This window comes from Oncorhynchus nerka, linkage group LG12 (genome assembly GCF_034236695.1).
Source record: "Oncorhynchus nerka isolate Pitt River linkage group LG12, Oner_Uvic_2.0, whole genome shotgun sequence".
Classification (NCBI taxonomy): domain Eukaryota; kingdom Metazoa; phylum Chordata; class Actinopteri; order Salmoniformes; family Salmonidae; genus Oncorhynchus; species Oncorhynchus nerka.
This window is the reverse complement of record NC_088407.1, coordinates 5,114,822-5,138,282: the sequence shown is the minus strand read 5'-3', so window position 1 is coordinate 5,138,282 and position 23,461 is coordinate 5,114,822. Positions and strand designations below refer to the sequence as shown.

The 23,461-nt window shown below is 58.7% G+C and overlaps 1 protein-coding gene across 1 annotated transcript in view; it reads left to right on the top strand.

The window, feature by feature from the left end:
- Positions 1–23,461, top strand: part of LOC115124309 (serine/threonine-protein kinase DCLK2-like) — a 70,837-nt gene that overhangs the window by 27,982 nt on the left and 19,394 nt on the right. Inside the window, exons 3-8 of the mRNA XM_065025994.1 lie at positions 354–483; positions 620–742; positions 853–944; positions 18,802–18,871; positions 20,020–20,125; positions 23,173–23,230. Coding sequence (XP_064882066.1) covers positions 354–483; positions 620–742; positions 853–944; positions 18,802–18,871; positions 20,020–20,125; positions 23,173–23,230 — 579 coding nt within the window. The remainder of the gene's footprint in view (positions 1–353; positions 484–619; positions 743–852; positions 945–18,801; positions 18,872–20,019; positions 20,126–23,172; positions 23,231–23,461) is intronic.

Genomic DNA, 23,461 nt, shown 5'->3' with positions numbered 1-23,461 from the left:
CCCAGGTGACCAGTCTGCAGGACTTCTCTCTGACCTCTAACCCCCCACAGGTGACCAGCATGCAGCACTTCTCTCTGACCTCTGACCTCTAACCTCTAACCTCCCCAGGTGACCAGCCTACAGGACTTCTCTCTGACCTCTAACCCCCCACAGGTGACCAGCCTACAGGACTTCTCTCTGACCTCTAACCCCCCACAGGTGATCAGCCTACAGGACTTCTCTCTGACCTCTGACCTCTAACCCCCCACAGGTGACCAGCCTACAGGACTTCTCTCTGACCTCTGACCTCTAACCCCCACAGGTGACCAGCCTACAGGACTTCTCTCTGACCTCTGACCTCTAACCCCCCACAGGTGACCAGCCTGCAGGACTTCTTCGGTGATGATGACGTGTTCATGGCGTGTGGTCTGGAGAAGTTCCGTTACGCTCAGGACGACTACGCCATCACACACAGCGGGAAGGCTGCCTCCGCGTTCGTCAACGGTACGTTTACCAGTAACCGGTAAAACTAACCGGTTTGTTAAACTGGTTGGTTGATTCCGGTGAGGAACCATGTAAAAGTGTTCATTTAAATAAACTGAGACGTCGTTCTTAATCATTTGGACGTGTTTCTCTCCAGACTCTAGGTTGAAAATGTCTCGTTCCTCCACTCCTCTGAAGCCGTCGTCTCCCAAACCTTCCAGCGTGACCACGCCCAAAACCCCGCCCAAAACCCCGCCCAGAACCAAATCACCTGGCCCAGGTAATGAGAGAACTGATTTTTAGTTTAAACCAATCAAAATCAAATTTTTGGTCTCTACAATATTTCATAGGCTGCCTGAAGTGAAAGTCTTTCCTGATTTTCCCCACTAGCCACTGAGGGGACAGGAATTCAGGTAGGTGTGGCTAAGTCGGCGAGGTCATGCCCCTCTCCTACCAGCCCGGGGACCCGACGCAACCTCAAGGTGAGGAGAGGATGGGAGAGGAGAGAAGGTGGAGGATGGGAGAGGAGAGAAGGTGGAGGAGGGAGGATGGGAGAGGAGAGAAGGTGGAGGATGGGAGAGGAGAGAAGGTGGAGGGGGGAGGATGGGAGAGGAGAGAAGGTGGAGGGGGATGGGAGAGGAGAGAAGGTGGAGGGGGAGAGGAGAGAAGGTGGAGGGGGAGAGGAGAGAAGGTGGAGGGGGAGAGGAGAGAAGGTGGAGGGGGAGGATGGGAGAGGAGAGAAGGTGGAGGGGGAGAGGAGAGAAGGTGGAGGGGGAGGATGGGAGAGGAGAGAAGGTGGAGGGGGAGGATGGGAGAGGAGAGAAGGTGGAGGGGGAGGATGGGAGAGGAGAGAAGGTGGAGGGGGAGGATGGGAGAGGAGAGAAGGTGGAGGGGGAGGATGGGAGAGGAGAGAAGGTGGAGGAGGGAGGATGGGAGAGGAGAGAAGGTGGAGGGGGAGGATGGGAGAGGAGAGAAGGTGGAGGGGGAGGATGGGAGAGGAGAGAAGGTGGAGGGGGAGGATGGGAGAGGAGAGAAGGTGGAGGGGGAGGATGGGAGAGGAGAGAAGGTGGAGGAGGGAGGATGGGAGAGGAGAGAAGGTGGAGGGGGAGGATGGGAGAGGAGAGAAGGTGGAGGGGGAGGATGGGAGAGGAGAGAAGGTGGAAAGGTGGAGGGGGAGGATGGGGAGAGGTGAGAAGGTGGAGGGGGAGGATGGGAGAGGAGAGAAGGTGGAGGGGGGAGAGGAGAGAAGGTGGAGGGGGGAGGATGGGAGAGGAGAGAAGGTGGAGGGGGAGGATGGGAGAGGAGAGAAGGTGGAGGGGGAGGATGGGAGAGGTGAGAAGGTGGAGGGGGAGGATGGGAGAGGTGAGAAGGTGGAGGGGGAGGATGGGAGAGGAGAGAAGGTGGAGGGGGAGGATGGGAGAGGAGAGAAGGTGGAGGGGGAGGATGGGAGAGGAGAGAAGGTGGAGGGGGAGGATGGGAGAGGAGAGAAGGGGGAGGATGGGAGAGGAGAGAAGGTGGAGGGGGAGAGGAGAGAAGGTGGAGGGGGAGGATGGGAGAGGAGAGAAGGGGGAGGATGGGAGAGGAGAGAAGGTGGAGGGGGAGAGGAGAGAAGGTGGAGGGGGAGGATGGGAGAGGAGAGAAGGTGGAGGGGGAGAGGAGAGAAGGTGGAGGGGGAGGATGGGAGAGGAGAGAAGGTGGAGGGGGAGAGAAGGTGGAGGGGAGGATGGGAGAGGAGAGAAGGTGAAGGGGGGAGGATGGGAGAGGAGAGAAGGTGGAGGGGGAGGATGGGAGAGGAGAGAAGGTGGGAGGAGGAGGATGGGAGAGGAGAGAAGGTGGAGGGGAGGATGGGAGAGGAGAGAAGGTGGAGGGGGAGGATGGGAGAGGAGAGAAGGTGGAGGGGGAGGATGGGAGAGGAGAGAAGGTGGAGGGGGAGGATGGGAGAGGAGAGAAGGTGGAGGGGGAGGATGGGAGAGGAGAGAAGGTGGAGGGGGGGATGGGAGAGGAGAGAAGGTGGAGGGGGAGGATGGGAGAGGAGAGAAGGTGGAGGGGAGGATGGGAGAGGAGAGAAGGTGGAGGGGGAGGATGGGAGAGGAGAGAAGGTGGAGGGGGGGGAGAGGAGAGAAGGTGGAGGGGGAGGATGGGAGAGGAGAGAAGGTGGAGGGGGAGAGGAGAGAAGGTGGAGGGGGAGGATGGGAGAGGAGAGAAGGGGGAGGGGGAGGATGGGAGAGGAGAGAAGGTGGAGGGGGAGGATGGGAGAGGAGAGAAGGGGGAGGGGGAGGATGGGAGAGGAGAGAAGGTGGAGGGGGAGGATGGGAGAGGAGAGAAGGTGGAGGGGGAGGATGGGAGAGGAGAGAAGGTGGAGGGGGAGGATGGGAGAGGAGAGAAGGTGGAGGGGGAGGATGGGAGAGGAGAGAAGGTGGAGGGGGAGGATGGGAGAGGAGAGAAGGTGGAGGGGGGAGGATGGGAGAGGAGAGAAGGTGGAGGGGGAGGATGGGAGAGGAGAGAAGGTGGAGGAGGGAGGATGGGAGAGGAGAGAAGGTGGAGGGGGAGGATGGGAGAGGAGAGAAGGTGGAGGGGGAGGATGGGAGAGGAGAGAAGGTGGAGGGGGAGAGGAGAGAAGGTGGAGGGGGAGAGGAGAGAAGGTGGAGGGGGAGAGGAGAGAAGGTGGAGGGGGAGGATGGGAGAGGAGAGAAGGTGGAGGGGGAGGATGGGAGAGGAGAGAAGGTGGAGGGGGAGGATGGGAGAGGAGAGAGGGGGAGGATGGGAGAGGAGAGAAGGTGGAGGGGGAGGATGGGAGAGGAGAGAAGGTGGAGGGGGAGGATGGGAGAGGAGAGAAGGTGGAGGAGGGAGGATGGGAGAGGAGAGAAGGTGGAGGGGGAGGATGGGAGAGGAGAGAAGGTGGAGGGGGAGGATGGGAGAGGAGAGAAGGTGGAGGAGGGAGGATGGGAGAGGAGAGAAGGGGGAGGATGGGAGAGGAGAGAAGGTGGAGGGGGAGGATGTGAGAGGAAAGAAGGTGGAGGAGGGAGGATGGGAGAGGAGAGAAGGTGGAGGAGGGAGGATGGGAGAGGAGAGAAGGTGGAGGGGGGGAGGATGGGAGAGGAGAGAAGGTGGAGGGGGAGAGGAGAGAAGGTGGAGGAGGGAGGATGGGAGAGGAGAGAAGGTGGAGGGGGAGGATGGGGAGAGAAGGTGGAGGGTGGAGGATGGGAGAGGAGAGAAGGTGGAGGGGGAGGATGGGAGAGGAGAGAAGGTGGAGGAGGGAGGATGGGGGAGAGGAGAGAAGGTGGAGGGGGGAGGATGGGAGAGGAGAGAAGGTGGAGGGGGAGGATGGGAGAGGAGAGAAGGTGGAGGGGGAGGATGGGAGAGGAGAGAAGGTGGAGGGGGAGGATGGGAGAGGAGAGAAGGTGGAGGGGGAGGATGGGAGAGGAGAGAAGGTGGAGGGGGAGGATGGGAGAGGAGAGAAGGTGGAGGGGGAGGATGGGAGAGGAGAGAAGGTGGAGGGGGAGGATGGGAGAGGAGAGAAGGTGGAGGGGGAGGATGGGAGAGGAGAGAAGGTGGAGGGGGAGGATGGGAGAGGAGAGAAGGTGGAGGGGGAGGATGGGAGAGGAGAGAAGGTGGAGGGGGAGGATGGGAGAGGAGAGAAGGTGGAGGAGGGAGGATGGGAGAGGAGAGAAGGTGGAGGGGGAGGATGGGAGAGGAGAGAAGGTGGAGGGGGAGGATGGGAGAGGAGAGAAGGTGGAGGAGGGAGGATGGGAGAGGAGAGAAGGTGGAGGGGGAGGATGGGAGAGGAGAGAAGGTGGAGAGGAGGGAGGAGGGGGAGAGGAGAGAAGGTGGAGGGGGAGGATGGGAGAGGAGAGAAGGTGGAGGGGGAGGATGGGAGAGGAGAGAAGGTGGAGGGGGAGGATGGGAGAGGAGAGAAGGTGGAGGGGGAGGATGGGAGAGGAGAGAAGGTGGAGGGGGAGGATGGGAGAGGAGAGAAGGTGGAGGGGGAGGATGGGAGAGGAGAGAAGGTGGAGGGGAGGATGGGAGAGGAGAGAAGGTGGAGGGGGAGGATGGGAGAGGAGAGAAGGTGGAGGGGGAGGATGGGAGAGGAGAGAAGGTGGAGGGGGAGGATGGGAGAGGAGAGAAGGTGGAGGGGGAGGATGGGAGAGGAGAGAAGGTGGAGGAGGGAGGATGGGAGAGGAGAGAAGGTGGAGGGGGAGGATGGGAGAGGAGAGAAGGTGGAGGGGGAGGATGGGAGAGGAGAGAAGGTGGAGGGGGAGGATGAGAGAAGGAGGGAGGATGGGAGAGGAGAGAAGGTGGAGGGGGGAGGATGGGAGAGGAGAGAAGGTGGAGGGGGAGGATGGGAGAGGAGAGAAGGTGGGGGGGGGGAGGATGGGAGAGGAGAGAAGGTGGAGGGGGAGGATGGGAGAGGAGAGAAGGTGGAGGGGGAGGATGGGAGAGGAGAGAAGGTGGAGGGGGAGGATGGGAGAGGAGAGAGAGGGGGAGGATGGGAGAGGAGAGAAGGTGGAGGGGGAGGATGGGAGAGGAGAGAAGGTGGAGGGGGAGGATGGGAGAGGAGAGAAGGTGGAGGAGGGAGGATGGGAGAGGAGAGAAGGTGGAGGGGGAGGATGGGAGAGGAGAGAAGGTGGAGGGGGAGGATGGGAGAGGAGAGAAGGTGGAGGAGGGAGGATGGGAGAGGAGAGAAGGGGAGGATGGGAGGAGAGAGGTGGAGGGGGAGGATGGGGAGGAAAGAAGGTGGAGGAGGGAGGATGGGAGAGGAGAGAAGGTGGAGGAGGGAGGATGGGAGAGGAGAGAAGGTGGAGGGGGAGGATGGGAGAGGAGAGAAGGTGGAGGGGGAGAGGAGAGAAGGTGGAGGAGGGAGGATGGGAGAGGAGAGAAGGTGGAGGGGGAGGATGGGAGAGAAGGTGGAGGGTGGAGGATGGGAGAGGAGAGAAGGTGGAGGGGGAGGATGGGAGAGGAGAGAAGGTGGAGGAGGGAGGATGGGAGAGGAGAGAAGGTGGAGGGGGAGGATGGGAGAGAAGGGGAGAGAAGGTGAGAAGGTGGAGGGGGAGGATGGGAGAGGAGAGAAGGTGGAGGGGGAGGATGGGAGAGGAGAGAAGGTGGAGGGGGAGGATGGGAGAGGAGAGAAGGTGGAGGAGGGAGGATGGGAGAGGAGAGAAGGTGGAGGGGGAGGATGGGAGAGGAGAGAAGGTGGAGGGGGAGGATGGGAGAGGAGAGAAGGTGGAGGAGGATGGGAGGGAGGAGAGAAGGTGGAGGGGGAGAGAGAGAGAAGGTGGAGGGGGAGGATGGGAGAGGAGAGAAGGTGGAGGGGGAGGATGGGAGAGGAGAGAAGGTGGAGGGGGAGGATGGAGAGAGAGAGGGGAGGATGGGAGAGGAGAGAAGGTGAGGGGGAGGATGGGAGAGAGAAGGTGGAGGAGGGAGGATGGGAGAGGAGAGAAGGTGGAGGGGGAGGATGGGAGAGGAGAGAAGGTGGAGGGGGAGGATGGGAGAGGAGAGAAGGTGGAGGAGGGAGGATGGGAGAGGAGAGAAGGTGGAGGGGAGGATGGGAGAGGAGAGAGGGGGAGGATGGGAGAGGAGAGAAGGTGGAGGGGGAGGATGGGAGAGAAGGTGGAGGGGAGGATGGGAGAGGAGAGAAGGTGGAGGGGGAGGATGGGAGAGGAGAGAAGGTGGAGGAGGGAGGATGGGAGAGGAGAGAAGGTGGAGGGGGAGGATGGGAGAGGAGAGAAGGTGGAGGGGGAGGATGGGAGAGGAGAGAAGGTGGAGGGGGAGGATGGGAGAGGAGAGAAGGTGGAGGGGGAGGATGGGAGAGGAGAGAAGGTGGAGGGGGAGGATGGGAGAGGAGAGAGGGGGGAGGATGGGAGAGGAGAGAAGGTGGAGGGGGAGGATGGGAGAGGAGAGAAGGTGGAGGAGGGAGGATGGGAGAGAGAGTGGGGGGAGGATGGGAGAGGAGAGAAGGTGGAGGGGGAGGATGGGAGAGGAGAGAAGGTGGAGGGGGAGGATGGGAGAGGAGAGAAGGTGGAGGAGGGAGGATGGGAGAGGAGAGAAGGTGGAGGGGGAGGATGGGAGAGGAGAGAAGGTGGAGGGGGAGGATGGGAGAGGAGAGAAGGTGGAGGGGGAGGATGGGAGAGGAGAGAAGGTGGAGGGGGGATGGGAGAGGAGAGAAGGTGGAGGGGGAGGATGGGAGAGAGAGAGAAGGTGGAGGGGGAGGATGGGAGAGGAGAGAAGGTGGAGGGGGAGGATGGGAGAGGAGAGAAGGTGGAGGGGGAGGATGGGAGAGGAGAGAAGGTGGAAGGTGGAGGGGGAGGATGGGAGAGGAGAGAAGGTGGAGGGGGAGGATGGGAGAGGAGAGAAGGTGGAGGAGGGAGGATGGGAGAGGAGAGAAGGTGGAGGGGGAGGATGGGAGGAGAGAGGGGGAGGAGAGAAGGTGGAGGGGGAGGATGGGAGAGGAGAGAAGGTGGAGGAGGGAGGATGGGAGAGAGAGAAGGTGGAGGAGGGAGGATGGGGAGAGGAGAGAAGGTGGAGGGGGAGGATGGGAGAGGAGAGAAGGTGGAGGGGGAGGATGGGAGAAGGAGAGAGGAGGGGAGGGAGAAGGTGGAGGGGGAGATGGGAGAGAAGGTGGAGGGTGGAGGATGGGAGAGGAGAGAAGGTGGAGGGGGAGGATGGGAGAGGAGAGAAGGTGGAGGGGGAGGATGGGAGAGAAGGTGGAGGGGGAGGATGGGAGAGGAGAGAAGGTGGAGGGGGAGGATGGGAGAGGAGAGAGGGGGAGGATGGGAGAGGAGAGAAGGTGGAGGGGGAGGATGGGAGGAGAGAAGGTGGAGGAGGGAGGATGGGAGAGGAGAGAAGGTGGAGGAGGGAGGATGGGAGAGGGAGAGGGGGAGGATGGGAGAGGAGAGAATGTGGAGGGGGAGGATGGGAGAGGAGAGAAGGTGGAGGGGGAGAGGAGAGAAGGTGGAGGAGGGAGGATGGGAGAGGAGAGAAGGTGGAGGGGGAGGATGGGGAGAGAGAAGGTGGAGGGTGGAGGATGGGAGAGAGGAGAGAAGGTGGAGGGGGAGGATGGGAGAGGAGAGAAGGTGGAGGAGGGAGGATGGGAGAGAGAGAGAAGGTGGAGGGAGGATGGGAGAGAAGGTGGAGGGGGAGGATGGGAGAGGAGAGAAGGTGGAGGGGGAGGATGGGAGAGGAGAGAAGGTGGAGAGGGGAGGATGGGAGAGGAGAGAAGGTGGAGGGGGAGGATGGGAGAGGAGAGAAGGTGGAGGGGGAGGATGGGAGAGGAGAGAAGGTGGAGGAGGGAGGATGGGAGAGGAGAGAAGGTGGAGGGGTGGAGAGAAGGTGGAGGATGGGAGAGGAGAGAAGGTGGAGGGGGAGGATGGGGAGAGGGAGAGGGGGAGGATGGGAGAGGAGAGAGGGGGAGGATGGGAGAGGAGAGAAGGTGGAGGGGGAGGATGGGAGAGGAGAGAAGGTGGAGGGGGAGGATGGGAGAGGAGAGAAGGTGGAGGGGGAGGATGGGAGAGGAGAGAAGGTGGAGGGGGAGGATGGGAGAGGAGAGAAGGTGGAGGGGGAGGATGGGAGAGGAGAGAAGGTGGAGGAGGGAGGATGGGAGAGGAGAGAAGGTGGAGGGGGAGGATGGGAGAGGGAGAGGGGGAGGATGGGAGGGAGAGATGGGGAGATGGGAGAGGAGAGAAGGTGGAGGAGGGAGGATGGGACAGGAGAGAAGGTGGAGGAGGGAGGATGGGAGAGGAGAGAAGGTGGAGGAGGGAGGATGGGAGAGGAGAGAAAGGTGGAGGGGGAGGATGGGAGAGGAGAGAAGGTGGAGGGGGAGAGGAGAGAAGGTGGAGGAGGGAGGATGGGAGAGGAGAGAAGGTGGAGGGGAGGATGGGAGAGAAGGTGGAGGGTGGAGGATGGGAGAGAGAGAAGGTGGAGGGGGAGGATGGGAGAGGAGAGAAGGTGGAGGAGGGAGGATGGGAGAGGAGAGAAGGTGGAGGGGGAGGATGGGAGGAAGGTGGAGGGGGGGATGGGAGAGGAGAGAAGGTGGAGGGGGAGGATGGGAGAGGAGAGAAGGTGGAGGGGGAGGATGGGAGAGGAGAGAAGGTGGAGGGGGGGATGGGAGAGGAGAGAAGGTGGAGGGGAGGATGGGAGAGGAGAGAAGGTGGAGGAGGGAGGATGGGAGAGGAGAGAAGGTGGAGGGGGTGGGAGAGGAGAGAAGGTGGAGGGGGAGGATGGGAGAGGAGAGAAGGTGGAGGGGGAGGATGGGAGAGGAGAGAAGGTGGAGGGGGAGGATGGGAGAGGAGAGAGGGGGAGGATGGGAGAGGAGGAGGGGGAGGATGGGAGAGGAGAGAAGGTGGAGGGGGAGGATGGGAGGAGAGAAGGTGGAGGAGGGAGGATGGGAGAGGAGAGAAGGTGGAGGGGGAGGATGGGAGAGGAGAGAAGGTGGAGGGGAGGATGGGGAGAGGAGAGAAGGTGGAGGAGGGAGGATGGGAGAGGAGAGAAGGTGGAGGGGGGAGGATGGGAGAGGAGAGAGGGGAAGGGGGGAGGAGGGTGGAGGAGGGAGGGAGAGGAGAGAAGGTGGAGGAGGGAGGATGGGAGAGGAGAGAAGGTGGAGGGGGAGGATGGGAGAGAAGGTGGAGGGGAGGATGGAGGGAGGAAGGATGGAGGGGGGAGAGGAGAGAAGGTGGAGGAGGGAGGATGGGAGAGGAGAGAAGGTGGAGGAGGGAGGATGGGAGAGGAGAGAAGGTGGAGGGGGAGGATGGGAGAGGAGAGAAGGTGGAGGGGGAGAGGAGAGAAGGTGGAGGAGGGAGGATGGGAGAGGAGAGAAGGTGGAGGGGGAGGATGGGAGAGAAGGTGGAGGGTGGAGGATGGGAGAGGAGAGAAGGTGGAGGGGGAGGATGGGAGAGGAGAGAAGGTGGAGGAGGGAGGATGGGAGAGGAGAGAAGGTGGAGGGGGAGGATGGGAGAGAAGGTGGAGGGGAGGATGGGAGAGAGAGAAGGTGGAGGGGGAGGATGGGAGAGGAGAGAAGGTGGTGGGGGAGGATGGGAGAGGAGAGAAGGTGGAGGGGGAGGATGGGAGAGGAGAGAAGGTGGAGGGGGAGGATGGGAGAGGAGAGAAGGTGGAGGAGGGAGGATGGGAGAGGAGAGAAGGTGGAGGGGGGGATGGGAGAGGAGAGAAGGTGGAGGGGAGGATGGGAGAGGAGAGAAGGTGGAGGGGGAGGATGGGAGAGGAGAGAAGGTGGAGGGGGAGGATGGGAGAGGAGAGAGGGGGAGGATGGGAGAGGAGAGAGGGGGGAGGATGGGAGAGGAGAGAAGGTGGAGGGGGAGGATGGGAGAGGAGAGAAGGTGGAGGAGGGAGGATGGGGAGGAGAGAAGTGGAGGGGGAGGATGGGAGAGGAGAGAAGGTGGAGGGAGGATGGGAGAGGAGAGAAGGTGGAGGAGGGAGGATGGGAGAGGAGAGAAGGTGGAGGGGGGAGGATGAGGATGAGAGGGGGAGGATGGGAGGAGAGAAGGTGGAGGAGGGAGGATGGGAGAGGAGAGAAGGTGGAGGAGGGAGGATGGGAGAGGAGAGAAGGTGGAGGGGGAGGATGGGAGAGAAGGTGGAGGGGGAGGATGGGAGAGGAGAGAAGGTGGAGGGGGGAGGAGATGAGAGAAGGTGGAGGGGGAGGATGGGAGAGGAGAGAAGGTGGAGGGGGAGGATGGGAGAGGAGAGAAGGTGGAGGGGGAGGATGGGAGAGGAGAGAAGGTGGAGGAGGGAGGATGGGGAGAGGAGAGAAGGTGGAGGGGGAGGATGGGAGGAGAGAAGGTGGGAGGGGAGGATGGGAGAGGAGAGAAGGTGGAGGGGGAGGATGGGAGAGGAGAGAAGGTGGAGGGGGAGGATGGAGGGGAGGATGGGGGAGGAGAGAAGGTGGAGGGGATGGGAGGAGGAGAGAAGGTGGAGGAGGGAGGATGGGAGAGGAGAGAGAGAGAAGGTGGAGGGGGAGGATGGGAGAGGAGAGAAGGTGGAGGAGGGAGGATGGGAGGAGGAGAGAAGGTGGAGGGGGGAGGATGGGAGAGGAGAGAGGGGAGGTGGAGGGGAGAAGGTGGATGGGAGGATGGGAGAGAAGGTGGAGGGGGAGGATGGGAGAGGAGAGAAGGTGGAGGGGGAGGATGGGAGAGGAGAGAAGGTGGAGGGGGAGGATGGGAGAGGAGAGAAGGTGGAGGGGGAGGATGGGAGAGGAGAGAAGGTGGAGGGGGAGGATGGGAGAGGAGAGAAGGTGGAGGGGGAGGATGGGAGAGGAGAGAAGGTGGAGGGGATGGGAGAGGAGAGAAGGTGGAGGGGAGGATGGGAGAGGAGAGAAGGTGGAGGGGGAGGATGGGAGAGGAGAGAAGGTGGGGGAGGGGGAGGAGAGAGGGGGAGGATGGGAGAGGAGAGAAGGTGGAGGGGGAGGATGGGAGAGGAGAGAAGGTGGAGGAGGGAGGATGGGAGAGGAGAGAGAGGAGAGAAGGTGGAAGGGAGAGGAGAGAAGGTGGAGGGGAGGATGGGAGAGGAGAGAAGGTGGAGGAGGGAGGATGGGAGAGGAGAGAAGGTGGAGGGGGTGGGAGAGGAGAGAAGGTGGAGGGGGAGGATGGGAGAGGAGAGAAGGTGGAGGGGGAGGATGGGAGAGGAGAGAAGGTGGAGGGGGAGGATGGGAGAGGAGAGAGGGGGAGGATGGGAGAGGAGAGAGGGGGAGGATGGGAGAGGAGAGAAGGTGGAGGGGGAGGATGGGAGAGGAGAGAAGGTGGAGGAGGGAGGATGGGAGGAGAGAAGGTGGAGGGGGAGGATGGGAGAGGAGAGAAGGTGGAGGGGGAGGATGGAGAGGAGAGAAGGTGGAGGAGAGGAGGATGGGAGAGGAGAGAAGGTGGAGGGGGAGGATGGGAGAGGAGAAGAGGGGGAGGATGGGGAGGAGAGAAGGTGGAGGGGGAGGATGGGAGAGGAGAGAAGGTGGAGGTGGGGAGGATGGGAGAGGAGAGAAGGTGGAGGAGGGAGGATGGGAGAGGAGAGAAGGTGGAGGGAGGATGGGAGAGGAGGAAGGTGGGAGGGGGAGAGGAGAGAAGGTGGAGGAGGGAGGATGGAGAGGAGAGAAGGTGGAGGGGGAGGATGGGAGAGAAGGTGGAAGGTGGAGGATGGGAGAGGAGAGAGGGGGAGATGGGGAGGAGAGAAGGTGGAGGGGGGAGGATGGGAGAGGAGAGAAGGTGGAGGGGGAGGATGGGAGAGAAGGTGGAGGGGGAGGATGGGAGAGGAGAGAAGGTGGAGGGGGAGGATGGAGAGAGGAGAGAAGGTGGAGGGGAGGATGGGGGAGAGAAGGTGGAGGGGGAGGATGGGAAAGGAGAGAAGGTGGAGGGGGAGGATGGGAGAGGAGAGAAGGTGGAGGGGGAGGATGGGAGAGGAGAGAGAGAAGGGGAGAGGAGGGAAGGAGGGGGGAGGATGGGAGAGGAAGAAGGTGGAGGGGGAGGATGGGAGAGGAGAGAAGGTGGAGGGGGAGGATGGGAGAGGAGAGAAGGTGGAGGGGGAGGATGGGAGAGGAGAGAAGGTGGAGGGGGGAGGATGGGAGAGGAGAGAAGGTGGAGGATGGGGAGAGGAGAGAAGGTGGAGGGGGAGGATGGGAGAGGAGAGAAGGTGGAGGGGGAGGATGGGAGAGGAGAGAAGGTGGAGGGGGAGGATGGGAGAGGAGAGAGGGGGAGGGGGAGGATGGGGAGAGAGAGGGGAAGGATGGGAGAGGAGAGAAGGTGGAGGGGGAGGATGGGAGAGGAGAGAAGGTGGAGGGGGAGGATGGGAGAGGAGAGAAGGTGGAGGGGGAGGATGGGGAGAGGAGAGGGGAGGATGGGAGAGGAGAGAAGGTGGAGGGGGAGGATGGGAGAGGAGAGAAGGTGGAGGGGGAGGATGGGAGAGGAGAGAAGGTGGAGGGGGAGGATGGGAGAGGAGAGAAGGTGGAGGGGGAGGATGGGAGAGGAGAGAGGGGGAGGATGGGAGAGGAGAGAAGGTGGAGGGGGGAGGATGGGAGAGGAGAGAAGGTGGAGGGGGGAGGATGGGAGGAGAGAGGGGGAGGATGGGAGAGGAGAGAAGGTGGAGGGGAGGATGGGAGAGGAGAGAAGGTGGAGGGGGAGGATGGGAGAGGAGAGAAGGTGGAGGGGGAGGATGGGAGAGGGAGAGAGGGGGGAGGATGGAGGGGGAAGGTGGAGGGGGAGAGGGAGAGAAGGTGGAGGAGGGAGGATGGGAGAGGAGAGAAGGTGGAGGGGGAGGATGGGAGAGGGAGAGAAGGTGGAGGGGGGAGGATGGGAGAGGAGAGAAGGTGGAGGGGGAGGATGGGAGAGGAGAGAAGGTGGAGGGGGAGGATGGGAGAGGAGAGAAGGTGGAGGAGGGAGGATGGGAGAGGAGAGAAGGTGGAGGGGGAGGATGGGAGTGGAGGAGGGGGAGGATGGGAGAGGAGAGAAGGTGGAGGGGGAGGATGGGAGGGAGAAGGAGGGGGAGGATGGGAGAGGAGGAGGGGGGGAGGATGGGAGAGGAGAGAAGGTGGAGGGGGAGGATGGGAGAGGAGAGAAGGTGGAGGGGGAGGATGGGAGAGGAGAGAAGGTGGAGGGGGAGGATGGGGAGGGAGAGAAGGTGGAGGAGGGAGGATGGGAGAGGAGAGAAGGTGGAGGAGGGAGGATGGGAGAGGAGAGAAGGTGGAGGAGGGAGGATGGGAGAGAGAGAAGGTGGAGGGGGAGGATGGGAGAGGAGAGAAGGTGGAGGGGGAGGATGGGAGAGGAGAGAAGGTGGAGGGGAGGATGGGAGTGAGAGAAGGTGGAGGAGGGAGGATGGGAGAGGAGAGAAGGTGGAGGGGGAGGATGGGAGAGGAGAGAAGGTGGAGGAGGGAGGATGGGAGAGGAGAGAAGGTGGGGGGGGAGGATGGGAGAAGGTGGAGGGGGAGGATGGGAGAGGAGAGAAGGTGGAGGGGAGGATGGGAGAGGAGAGAGGGGGAGGATGGGAGAGGAGAGAAGGTGGAGGGGGAGGATGGGAGAGAGAAGGTGGAGGGGGAGGATGGGAGGAGAGAAGGGGAGGGGGGGAGGATGGGGAGAGGAGAGAAGGGTGGAGGGGGAGGATGGGAGAGGAGAGAAGGTGGAGGAGGGAGGATGGGGAGAGAGAGGGGAGGATGGGAGGGAGAGGGGGAGGATGGGAGAGGAGAGAAGGTGGAGGGGGAGGATGGGAGAGGAGAGAAGGTGGAGGGGGAGGATGGGAGAGGAGAGAAGGTGGAGGAGGGAGGATGGGAGAGGAGAGAAGGTGGAGGAGGGAGGATGGGAGAGAGGAGAAGGTGGAGGGGGGAGGATGGGAGAGGAGAGAAGGTGGAGGGGAGGATGGGAGAGGAGAGAAGGTGGAGGAGGGAGGATGGGAGAGGAGAGAAGGTGGAGGGGGAGGATGGGAGAGAGGTGGAGGGTGGAGGATGGGAGAGGAGAGAAGGTGGAGGGGGAGGATGGGAGAGGAGAGAAGGTGGAGGGAGGATGGGAGAGGGAGAGAAGGTGGAGGGGGAGGATGGGAGAGGAGAGAAGGTGGAGGGGGAGGATGGGAGAGGAGAGAAGGTGGGAGGGGGAGGATGGGGAGAGGAGAGAAGGTGGAGGGGGAGGATGGGAGAGGAGAGAAGGTGGAGGGGGAGGATGGGAGAGGAGAGAAGGTGGAGGGGGAGGATGGGAGAGGAGAGAAGGGGAGGATGGGAGAGGAGAGAAGGTGGAGGGGGAGGATGGGAGAGGAGAGAAGGTGGAGGGGGGAGGATGGGAGAGGAGAGAAGGTGGAGGGGGAGGATGGGAGAGGAGAGAAGGTGGAGGAGGGAGGATGGGAGAGGAGAGAAGGTGGAGGGGGAGGATGGGGAGAGGAGAGAAGGTGGAGGGGGAGGATGGGAGAGGGAGAGAAGGTGGAGGAGGGAGGATGGGAGAGGAGAGAAGGTGGAGGGGAGGATGGGAGAGGAGAGAGGGGGAGGATGGGAGAGGAGAGAAGGTGGAGGGGGAGGATGGGAGAGGAGAGAAGGTGGAGGAGGGAGGATGGGAGAGGAGAGAAGGTGGAGGAGGGAGGATGGGAGAGGAGAGAAGGTGGGAGGGAGGATGGGGAGAGGAGAGAAGGTGGAGGGGGAGGATGGGAGAGGAGAGAAGGTGGAGGAGGGAGGATGGGAGAGGAGAGAAGGTGGAGGGGGAGGATGGGAGAGAAGGTGGAGGGTGGAGGATGGGAGAGGAGAGAAGGTGGAGGGGGAGGATGGGAGAGGAGAGAAGGTGGAGGAGGGAGGATGGGAGAGGAGAGAAGGTGGAGGGGGAGGATGGGAGAGAAGGTGGAGGGTGGAGGATGGGAGAGGAGAGAAGGTGGAGGGGGAGGATGGGAGAGGAGAGAAGGTGGAGGGGGAGGATGAGGGAGAGAAGGTGGAGGGTGGAGGATGGGAAAGGAGAGAAGGTGGAGGGGGAGGATGGGAGAGGAGAGAAGGTGGAGGAGGGAGGATGGGAGAGGTGAGAAGGTGGAGGGGGAGGATGGGAGAGGAGAGAAGGTGGAGGGGGAGAGGAGAGAAGGGGAGGGGGAGGATGGGAGAGGAGAGAAGGTGGAGGGGAGAGAGAGAAGGGGGAGGGGGGGATGGGAGACGAGAGAAGGGGAGGATGGGAGAGAAGGGGAGGAGGAGAGGAGAGAAGGGGGAGGAGGGAGAGGGGAGGAGGGAGAGGAGAGAAGGGGGAGGAGGGAGAGGGAGGAGGGAGAGGAGAGAAGGTGGAGGAGGGAGGATGGGAGAGGAGAGAAGGTGGAGGGGGAGGATGGGAGAGGAGAGAAGGTGGAGGGGGAGGATGGGAGAGGAGAGAAGGTGGAGGGGGAGGATGGGAGAGAAGGTGGAGGGTGGAGGATGGGAAAGGAGAGAAGGTGGAGGGGGAGGATGGGAGAGGAGAGAAGGTGGAGGAGGGAGGATGGAAGAGGAGAGAAGGTGGAGGGGGAGGATGGGAGAGGAGAGAAGGTGGAGGGGGAGGATGGGAGAGGAGAGAAAGGGGAGGGGGGAGGATGGGAGAGGAGAGAAGGTGGAGGGGGAGGATGGGAGAGGAGAGAAGGTGGAGGGGAGGATGGGAGAGGAGAGAAGGTGGAGGGGGAGGATGGGGAGGAGAGAAGGTGGAGGGGGAGGATGGGAGAGAGAGAAGGTGGAGGGGGAGGATGGGAGAGGAGAGAAGGTGGAGGTGGGAGGATGGGAGAGGAGAGAAGGTGGAGGGGGAGGATGGGAGAGAGAGAAGGTGGAGGGGGAGGATGGGGAGAGGAGAGAAGGTGGAGGGGGAGGATGGGAGAGGAGAGAGGGGGAGGATGGGAGAGGAGAGAAGGTGGAGGGGGAGGATGGGGAGAGGAGAGAAGGTGGAGGGGAGGATGGGAGAGGAGAGAAGGTGGAGGGGGAGGATGGGAGAGGAGAGAAGGTGGAGGGGGAGGATGGGGAGAGGAGAGAAGGTGGAGGAGGGAGGATGGGAGAGGAGAGAAGGTGGAGGGGGAGGATGGGAGAGGAGAGGGGGGAGGATGGGAGAGGAGAGAAGGTGGAGGGGGAGGATGGGAGAGGAGAGAAGGTGGAGGAGGGAGGATGGGAGAGGAGAGAAGGTGGAGGAGGGAGGATGGGAGAGGAGAGAAGGTGGAGGGGGAGGATGGGAGAGGAGAGAAGGTGGAGGGGGAGGATGGGAGAGGAGAGAAGGTGGAGGAGGGAGGATGGGAGAGGAGAGAAGGTGGAGGGGGAGGATGGGAGAGAAGGTGGAGGGTGGAGGATGGGAGAGGAGAGAAGGTGGAGGGGGAGGATGGGGAGGAGAGAAGGTGGGAGGGGGAGGATGGGAGAGAAGGTGGAGGGTGGAGGATGGGAGAGGAGAGAAGGTGGAGGGGGAGGATGGGAGAGGAGAGAAGGTGGAGGGGGGAGGATGGGAGAGAAGGTGGAGGGTGGAGGATGGGAAAGGAGAGAAGGTGGAGGGGGGAGGATGGGAGAGGAGAGAAGGTGGAGGAGGGAGGATGGGAGAGGAGAGAAGGTGGAGGGGGAGGATGGGAGAGGAGAGAAGGTGGAGGGGGAGAGGAGAGAAGGGGAGGGGGAGGATGGGGAGAGGAGAGAAGGTGGAGGGGGAGAGGAGAGAAGGGGAGGGGGAGGATGGGAGACGAGAGAAGGGGGAGGATGGGAGAGAAGGGGGAGGAGGAGAGGAGAGAAGGGGAGGAGGGAGAGGGAGGAGGAGAGGAGAGAAGGGGGAGGAGGGAGAGGGGAGGAGGGAGAGGAGAGAAGGGGGAGGAGGGAGAGGGGAGGAGGGAGAGGAGAGAAGGGGAGGAGGGAGAGGGAGGAGGGAGAGGAGAGAAGGAGGAGGGAGAGGAGGAGGGAGAGGAGAGAAGGGGAGGAGGGAGAGGAGAGGGAGGAGGAGAGGGGAGGAGGAGAGGAGAGAAGGGGGAGGAGGGAGAGGGGAGGAGGGAGGAGAGAAGGGGGAGGAGGGAGAGGGGAGGAGGGAGAGGAGAGAAGGGGGAGGAGGGAGAGGAGAGAAGGGGGAGGAGGGAGAACTGGTAGAGGAGAAAATGGAGGAGGAACAAATTAGAAACATAAGAAAGTAAAATAAGTAGTACTGAAAAGCTTCCATCTTAAAGCCCCATTACAGTTATTTTTGTGCACTTTTCCAGATGAAAAACAATATTCATTTTTGTTAAGTAAATCAGGAGTTAAACGAGGTTAAAGGAGACTGGCCCTTTAATATCTCCATCCTTTTCTCGCTTTGCTTTTTCCATGTCGACCTTAACCCTCCATCCATCCTTCCCCCTCTCCTCTCTCCTCTTTCCCCCTCTCCTCTCTCCCCCTCTCCCCTCTCTCTCTCTCTCCTCTCCCCTCTTCCCCCTCTCCTTTCTCCTCTTTCCCTCTTCCCTCTCCTCTTCCCTCTTTCCCCTCTCCTCTCTCCCCTCTCCTCTCTCCCCTCTCCTCTCTCTCTCCCTCTCCCCTCTTCCCCCTCTCCTTTCTCCTCTCTCCTCTTTCCCTCTCCTCTTTCCCCCTCTCTCCTCTCTCCTCTTTCCCCCTCTCCTCTCTCCCCCTCTCCCCTCCCCTCTTCCCCCTCTCTCTCTGTCCTGTCATTCCTCTCCTGTCATCCCCCCTCTCCTCTCCTCTTCCCCCTCTCCTCTTTCCCCCTCTCTCTCTCTCTTCTTCCCCTCTCCTTTTCCCCCTCTCCTCTCTCCTCTTTCCCCCCCCTCTCCTCTCTCTCCTCCTCTCTCTGTCCTGTCATCCCCCTCTCCTCTTCCCCTTCCCCCTCTCCTCTCTCTCTCCTGTCATCATCCTCTCCTCTCTCTCCTGTCATCCCCCTCTCCTGTCATCCCCCCTCTCCTCCTCTCTCTCTCCTGTCATCCCCCCCTCTCTCTCTCTCTCCTGTCATCCCCCTCTCTCCTGTCATCCCCTCTCTCTCTCTCTCTCTCCTGTCATCCCCCTCTCCTCTCTCTCTCCTGTCATCCCCCTCTCTCCTGTCATCCCCCCCTCTCTCTCTCTCCTGTCATCCCTCCTCTCCTCTCTCCTCTTCCCCCTCTCCTGTCATCTCCCTCTCTCTCCTGTCATCCCCCTCTCCTCTCTCCTCTCTCCCTCCCTCTCTCTCTCTCCTGTCACCCCCCCCTCCTCTCTCCTCTTCCCCCTCTCCTCTCTCCTGTCATCCCCTCTCCTCCTCTTCCCCCTCTCCTCTCTCCTCTTCCCCCTCTCCTCTCTCTCTCATCCCCCTCTCCTCTCTTCCCCCTCTCCTCTCTCCTCTTCCCCCCCTCTCCTCTCATCCCCCCCTCTCCTCTCTCCTCTTCCCTCTCTCTCTCTCTCCTGTCATCCCTCTCTCCTCTCTCTCATCCCCCTCTCCTCTCTCCTCTTCCCCCTCTCCTCTCTCTCTCATCCCCCTCTCCCCTCTTCCCCCCTCCTCTCTCTCTCATCCCCCTCTCCTCTCTCCTCTTCCCCCTCTCTCTCTCTCTCTCTCTCTCTCCTGTCATCCCTCTCTCCTCTTCCCCCTCTCATCTCTCTCTCTCCTCTTTCCCCTCTCCCCTCTCCCTCTCCTCTTCCCCTCTCATTCCTTCTCTCTCCTCTTTCCCCTCTCCCCTCTCCTCTTTCCACCTCTCCTTCTCTCTCTCATCCCCCTCTCCTCTCTCCTCTTCCCCCTCTCCTCTCTCTCTCATCCCCCTCTCCCTCTCTCCCCTCCCTCTCCCTCTCCTTCTCTCTCTCCCCTCTCCCTCTCTCCTCTTCCCCCTCTCCTCTCTCCTCTTCCCCCTCTCTCTCTCTCTCTCTCTCTCTCCTCTTCCCTCTCCCCTCTCCTTCTCTCTCTCCCCTCTCCCTCTCTCCTCTTCCCCCTCTCCCTCTCTCTCATCCCCCTCTCCCTCTCCCTCTCCCCCTCTCTCCAGATTTCTCCTCATCCTGCCTCGTCAAATGTGAACGGAGCAGCGAACCAGACAGATGATCTGAGCCCTGAAGGTAGACGTCCGTGTGTGTGTTAGGGTGTGTGTGTGTGTGTGTGTGTGTTAGGGTGTGTGTGTTAGGGTGTGTGTGTGTGTGTGTTAGGGTGTGTGTGTGTTAGGGTGTGTGTGTTATGGTGTGTGTGTTAGGGTGTGTGTGTGTGTTAGGGTGTGTGTGTGTGTTAGGGTGTGTGTGTGTTAGGGTGTGTGTGTGTTAGGGTGTGTGTGTGTTAGGGGTGTGTGTGTGTGTTAGGGTGTGTGTGTGTGTTAGGGTGTGTGTGTGTGTGTGTTAGGTGTGTGTGTGTGTTAGGTGTGTGTGTGTTAGGGTATGTGTGTTAGGGTGTGTGTGTTAGGGTGTGTGTGTGTTAGGGTGTGTGTGTTAGGGTGTGTGTGTGTTATGGTGTGTGTGTTAGTGTGTGTGTGTGTTAGGTGTGTGTGTGTGTTAGGGGTGTGTGTGTGTTAGGGTGTGTGTGTGTTAGGGTGTGTGTGTGTTAGGTGTGTGTGTTAGGTGTGTGTGTGTTATGGTGTGTGTTAGGTGTGTGTGTGTGTGTTAGGGGTGTGTGTGTGTTAGGTGTGTGTGTTAGGGTGTGTGTGTGTTAGGGTGTGTGTGTGTTAGGGGTGTGTGTGTGTTAGGGTGTGTGTGTTAGGGTGTGTGTGTGTTATGGTGTGTGTGTTAGGGTGTGTGTGTGTTAGGGTGTGTGTGTGTGTTAGGGTGTGTGTGTTAGGGTGTGTGTGTTAGGGTGTGTGTGTGTTAGGGTGTGTGTGTGTTAGGGTGTGTGTTTGTTAGTGTGTGTGTGTGTGTTAGGGTGTGTGTTAGGGTGTGTGTGTTTGTTAGGGTGTGTGTGTGTGTGTGTGTGTTAGGGGTGTGTTTGTTAGGGTGTGTGTAGTGTGTGTGTGTGTGTTAGGGTGTGTGTGTTTGTTAGGGTGTGTGTGTGTGTGTGTGTGTGTGTGTGTGTGTGTGTGTGTGTGTGTGTGTGTGTGTGTGTGTGTGTGTGTGTGTGTTGGGGGTGTGTGTGTGTGTGTGTGTGTTAGGGTGGGTGTGTGTGTGTGTATGTGTGCGTGTACAGGTTGGCACATATGGTCATATCACGCTACTCCCACAATCCCCAGGACGTTTCACAGCGTGGTTGTGTGTCCTCTGTTACCCCCTGTCTCTCTCCTGTATAGTGAATGGGAACAGGTCAGTCTCCTCCTCCATCATCAGTGACAAGTACAAGGTGGGGAAGATCATAGGAGACGGGAACTTTGCAGTTGTTAAGGATTGTGTGGAGAGGTAGGTATTAGATCACACACATCCCCATACGTCCCCAGTGCGCACGCACACACACACACTGGGTGTTTCTCAATATGCGTTTCTCAGATGAAATGGAACACTGAGGGCAGTTCTCAGATGAAATGGAACACCGAGGGCAGTTCTCAGATGAAATGGAACACCGAGGGCAGTTCTCAGATGAAATGGAACACCGAGGGCAGTTCTCAGATGAAATGGAACACCGAGGGCAGTTCTCAGATTAAATGGAACACCGAGGGCAGTTCTCAGATGAAATGGAACACCGAGGGCAGTTCTCAGATGAAATGGAACACAGAGGGCAGTTCTCAGATGAAATGGAACACCGAGGGCAGTTCTCAGATGAAATGGAACACCGAGGGCAGTTCTCAGATGAAATGGAACACTGAGGGCAGTTCTCAGATGCATACTTTGTTTGTACGCATTTCGAAGCATATATCGATGCTTCTACGGAAATACTCCCAGACTTGTTGACGTAGTGTGACGCACCCATGCAAACAACGGCAGCTGGTTTTGAGCTGAAGAGAGAGAAAATTAACTCCGACTTCGAAATTAAAAGTTGCCCAGTCACATCTCACATGTTGCCTGAATACAATATTGTATCTTTAAAATGTTAATATATACATACCTTGCTAATGTTACAATGTTTAACTGCCTGGAATACCCACTGTCGTGTCGTAGATTTGGGGCGGCAGGGTAGCCTAGTGGTTAGAGTGTAGGGGCGGCAGGGTAGCCTAGTGGTTAGAGTGTAGGGGCTGCAGGGTAGCCTAGTGGTTAGAGTGTAGGGGCTGCAGGGTAGCCTAGTGGTTAGAGTGTAGAGGCGGTATGGTAACCTAGTGGTTAGAGTGTAGGGGCTGCAGGGTAGCCTAGTGGTTAGAGTGTAGGGGCTGCAGGGTAGCCTAGTGGTTAGAGTGTAGAGGTGGTATGGTAGCCTAGTGGTTAGAGTGTAGAGGAGGCAGGTAGCCTAGTGGTTAGAGTGTAGAGGCTGCAGGGTGGCCTAGTGGTTAGAGTGTAGAGGTGGCAGGTAGCCTAGTGGTTAGAGTGTAGAGGCGGCAGGGTAGCCTAGTGGTTAGAGTGTAGAGGGGGCAGGGTAGCCTAGTGGTTAGAGTGTAGAGGTGGCAGGTAGCCTAGTGGTTAGAGTGTAGAGGAGGCAGGGTAGCCTAGTGGTTAGAGTGTAGGGGCTGCAGGGTAGCCTAGTGGTTAGAGTGTAGGGGCTGCATGGTAGCCTAGTGGTTAGAGTGTAGAGGTGGTATGGTAGCCTAGTGGTTAGAGAGTTGGACTAGTAACCGAAAGGTTGCAAGTTCATATCCCCGAGCTGACAAGGTACAAATCTGTCGTTCTGCCCCTGAACAGGCAGTTAACCCACCGTTCCTAGGCCGTCATTGAAAATAAGAATTTGTTCTTAACTGACTTGCCTAGTTAAATAAAGGTAAAATAAAAAAATATCACAGGCTAACTGATGAAAATAACTGGTAGATAGCTAGCTACACACAAAGAATGTGTAGCTAATGTTGGCCATCTCCCTTACATAACAACAGCCTTTTTTACATGTAAAACTAACTGGCTAGCTAGATTCATCTTTTTTTTTTAAATTTTGTACATTTATTTAACTAGACAAGTCAGTTAAGAACAAATTCTTATTTTCAATGACGGGGAACAGTGGGTTAACTGCCTTGTTCAGGGACAGAACCACAGAGTTTAACCTTGTCAGCTCGGGGGTTCGATCTTGCAACCTTTCGGTTACTAGTCCAACGGTCTAACCACTAGGCTACCCTGCCTCCCCGATTAACACGTATACAGTTGAAGTCTGAAGTTTACATAAACTTAGGTTGGATTCATTAAAACTCATTTTTCAACCACTCCACAAATATCTTGTTAAAACAAACTATAGTTTAGGCAAGTCGGTTAGGACATCTACTTTGTGCACGACACAAGTCATTTTTCCAACAATTGTTTACAGACAGATTATTTCACTTATAATTCACTGTATCACAATTCCAGTGGGAATGAAACAAAATTAAACAAAAATAGAACTGTTTGGCCATAATGACCATCGTTATGTTTGGAGAAAAAAGGGGGAGGCTAACAAACCGAAGAACACCATCCCAACCGTGAAGCATGGGGGTGGCAGCATCATGTTGTGGGGGTGCTTTGCTGCAGGAGGGACTGGTGCCCTTCACAAAATAGATGCCATCATGAGGAGGAAAATTATGTGGATATATTGAAGCATCATCTCAAGACATCAGTCAGGAAGTTAAAGCTTGGTCGCAAATGGGTCTTCCAAATGGACAATGACCCCAAGCATACTTCCAAAGTTGTGGCATAATGGCTTAAGGACAACAAAGTCAAGGTATTGGAGTGACCATCACAAAGCCCTGACCTTAATCCTATAAAACATTTGTGGGCAGAACTGAAAAAGCGTGTGCGAGCAAGGAGGCCTACAAACCTGACTCAGTTACACCAGCTCTGTCAGGAGGAATGGGCCAAAATTCACACAATTTATTGTGGGACATTTTTGGAAGGCTACCCAAAACGTTTGACCCAAGTTAAACAATTTAAAGGCAATGCTACCAAATACTAATTGAGTGTATGTAAACTTCTGACCCACTGGGAATGTGATGAAAGAAATAAAAGCTGAAATAAATCATTCTCTCTACTATTATTCTGATATTTCACATTCTTAAAATAAAGGGGTGATCCTAACTGACCTAAAACAGGGATTTTTTTTACTAGGATTAAATGTCAGGGATTGTGTAAAAACTGAGTTTAAATGTATTTGGCTAAAGGTGTATGTAAACTTCTGACTTCACCTGTTGATAATTATGAAGTAATGCGTATTTGCTTTATTTCTTTTGTCTTGTTTTGTCTGTATTGGTCATTAATGCGGTAACAACAGAGAGTGCTTCTCAAATGAAACATGTTCTGTGTTGTCCTCACGAGAGAACGTCCTCAGAGTGTGTGGAGCACAGTGTTATGGATCATTGAGAAACATCCACTGTACTTGATTGATTGATTGATTGATTCATCGACAGGTCGACTGGACAGGAGTTTGCTCTGAAGATTATCGACAAAGCTCGTTGCTGTGGGAAGGTACTGACTCAATTTATGTACTGTTCAGATTGATTGATTGACTGATTTATGTACTGTTCAGACTGATTGACTGACTGACTGATTTATGTACTGTTCAGACTGATTGACTGACTGACTGACTGATTTATGTACTGTTCAGACTGATTGACTGACTGACTGACTGATTTATGTACTGTTCAGACTGATTGACTGACTGACTGATTTATGTACTGTTCAGATTGATTGACTGAC